Genomic DNA, 2605 nt, shown 5'->3' with positions numbered 1-2605 from the left:
CCGAATATGGTCACCCCAGGAAAAGGGTCCGTTACAGCTAATGGCCCCAGAGTGTGCCAAAGGCCCCCCAGAAGAGGCTGTGACTGAGGAGTCTGTGGGTGGAGGCCAGGGTCTCAAGCCCCCCCACAGCAACAGGGAGGAAGAAGTTGAGAAACACCACAATGAAAAGTGCCCAGGGCTGTTGGAACTCCTCCAACCTGACGTCCCCGTGAGCTCTGGCCCTCACAGCACTCACACAAGCACCATGGACACCTCCAAGACTCTCAAAGGTTGTGCTGAAGGGCAGAATCATGAATCGGAAACACCTCAAATCTGCACAGACAGTGTCAGCAATGGCATGCCCAGCAGCAAAGTGTCAACACCCGAGGTCAAGGAAAAGGCTCTTGAAGACCAAGAGAAGGGCAGAGGGCTGGACCGTGGTCCTGATGTCACAGTGGACATGGAGAAAGAAATCAGCAGTGCGCTAGGCCCTGGGTCAAAAGATGAGATCTTGAGCTGTGCCTTCAAACTGCAAATGACTCGAGGAGACCTGTGGACCCTAAGGAACACCCAGTGGCTCAACGACAAAGTCATCAATATTTACATGAATCTTCTCATGGAAAGAAATCAAAGTCAAGGCTACCCGGCACTTCACGCATTTAATACCTTCTTTTACACCAAGTTAAAGTCTGGTGGCTACAGGTCAGTCAGAAGATGGACCCGGGCAGTAAACATCTTTGCCAAGGAACTTATCCTGGTCCCAGTTCACCTGGGCATGCACTGGAGCCTGGCGGTCACAGACTTAAGAAAGAAGAGTATTGTCTACATGGACTCCACGGGACAGAAGAGACCCGACATCCTTGAGCTGCTTTTCTGCTATCTGCGGGAGGAGAGCAAAGCGAGAAGGAACAGCGACCTGAGCCCTGTGGAGTGGAAGCAACACAGCATGTCGGCAGAGGAGATTCCTCAGCAGCTGAACGGGGGCGACTGCGGCGTGTTCGCCTGTAAATATGCAGATTACATTTCCAGGGGCCAGCCCATCACCTTCTCCCAGCAGCACATGCCTCTTTTCAGGAAGAAGATGGTGTGGGAGATCCTGCACAAGCGCTTACTGTAGCAGCGCCCCCTGGCGGCCACTGCGAGGCAGCTGCTCCGAGCTCTTTCCCAGGTGAGGCTAAGGACTGCAGGTACTGGGTGTGGAAGAGCCTTGAACAAGTTCTGAGTGTAAAGACTGTGGCCAGGACAGCCGCGGCTGCACAGAGAAACCCTGTCGGGACAGAAACAACCACAACAGAAGACACGTGTGCCCACCGAAAGTTAGAAACTATCCGGACTGCACAGCGCATGCTCACAAGCATGCAGCTGTCAAGATTTATCTGTGACTGAGGACGACGCTGGATTGAATTTTGCCGTTTTTGTTCACAAGTTTTAGCTAACTGGCAGTGGACGGCTTCTGGCGATTTTCGGCCTTTTGTTCTCGACTGCTTGTTTGCATTAGTTATTTCTGAAAGGAAGGCCACCAGTTGCCTGTCTCCGAGTGAATCTCCGGTTGCCTTCCGGTACTGTGTGCTACTACAGAAGCGTCGCAGTGTGCTGCTGTTCACGGGATCCGAGCAATCCAGGAGAAGTAAGAAAGGCGCAGGAGACATCTCAAGATACTTCCCAGCCTGGAAGTAAAGACATCTATTTTATTCTCGGGAGAGGAGTAACTAATGCTAGATGTGCATTGTAAACCCGGGACTCCTTGAAGCCTCACCCTGCTGAGGGCTGTACTAAACTGTTTATTCCAAAAAAATAAATAAATATATATTTATATATATATATGTAAATAAACAAATATTTATATATAAATAAAAATATATTTTATATATTATATATATAAATATATATATTCTTAAGCTATTTTTGAAGATGTTTTCTTTGTATATATTAAGCTGAAATTTAATATGTCATGTTAATATTTATATTCTGTCACCTTAGCCCCACTATTGGTATAGACTTCATATATTTAGTGTGAATATTGCCAACTACATGATAATCTATTTTTATACAGGAAACTTTAATTTTTTATTAGCAGTAAATCTTACATTTGTGTTGTTATTCAATAAAGTTTTTATTTAATAAAGTTTGGAGTTTTTTGAACATACTTTGCAAAATCCTGTGCCTGCTGTTCCTTGCATGGTGTAGTGAGGTTGTCCGAGAGAACTGGAAAGCAGATGTCCAAGACAAGAACCAACAGGGTAAGCCGGAACCTGTTCATACATCTGCATGCTGAGATTGCTCTCATTCCAAACCTCTGAGGTGAAGACAGGGCACTTTAGCCAAGACCTGTCCTCATCCTGGGAGAAGCTCAATATCGCAGCCAGGGCTGCCTTGAAAAACCAAACAGAACAACCAAAACAAAAAATATGTGATATCAAGACTTCAAAAATTCAAAGTTTTAACATAGTAATCAATGGAGTTCTGATACCTAAAATTACTTCTCATCATGTTAAAACCACCTCTGTCCAGACCTCTGGACAAAGAAAAGAATGTTGATGTTTTTAACCCCAGATAATTTTTTTTTAAATCCCCAAGCTTTTATTATGACTTAAAAGTAGAAGGCTCCAGAAGTTCCTCTTTTGTA

At 45.3% G+C, this 2605-nt stretch overlaps 1 protein-coding gene across 1 annotated transcript; it reads left to right on the top strand.

The window, feature by feature from the left end:
• Nucleotides 1–337: 337 nt before the first annotated feature.
• LOC132648663 (sentrin-specific protease 2-like) lies at nucleotides 338–1096 on the top strand. Its single transcript, XM_060370890.1, has one exon. The coding sequence runs from the start codon at nucleotides 338–340 to the stop codon at nucleotides 1094–1096; it is 759 nt and encodes a 252-aa protein (XP_060226873.1).
• Nucleotides 1097–2605: the final 1509 nt, after the last annotated feature.

Source organism: Meriones unguiculatus, chromosome 17 (assembly GCF_030254825.1).
Source record: "Meriones unguiculatus strain TT.TT164.6M chromosome 17, Bangor_MerUng_6.1, whole genome shotgun sequence".
Taxonomy (NCBI): domain Eukaryota; kingdom Metazoa; phylum Chordata; class Mammalia; order Rodentia; family Muridae; genus Meriones; species Meriones unguiculatus.
This window is presented reverse-complemented; position numbering and strand designations above follow the sequence as displayed.

Coding starts and splice junctions, on each gene's coding strand:
- LOC132648663 (XM_060370890.1), top strand. CDS start 338: ATGCCCAGCAGCAAAGTGTCAACACCCGAGGTCAAGGAAAAGGCTCTT.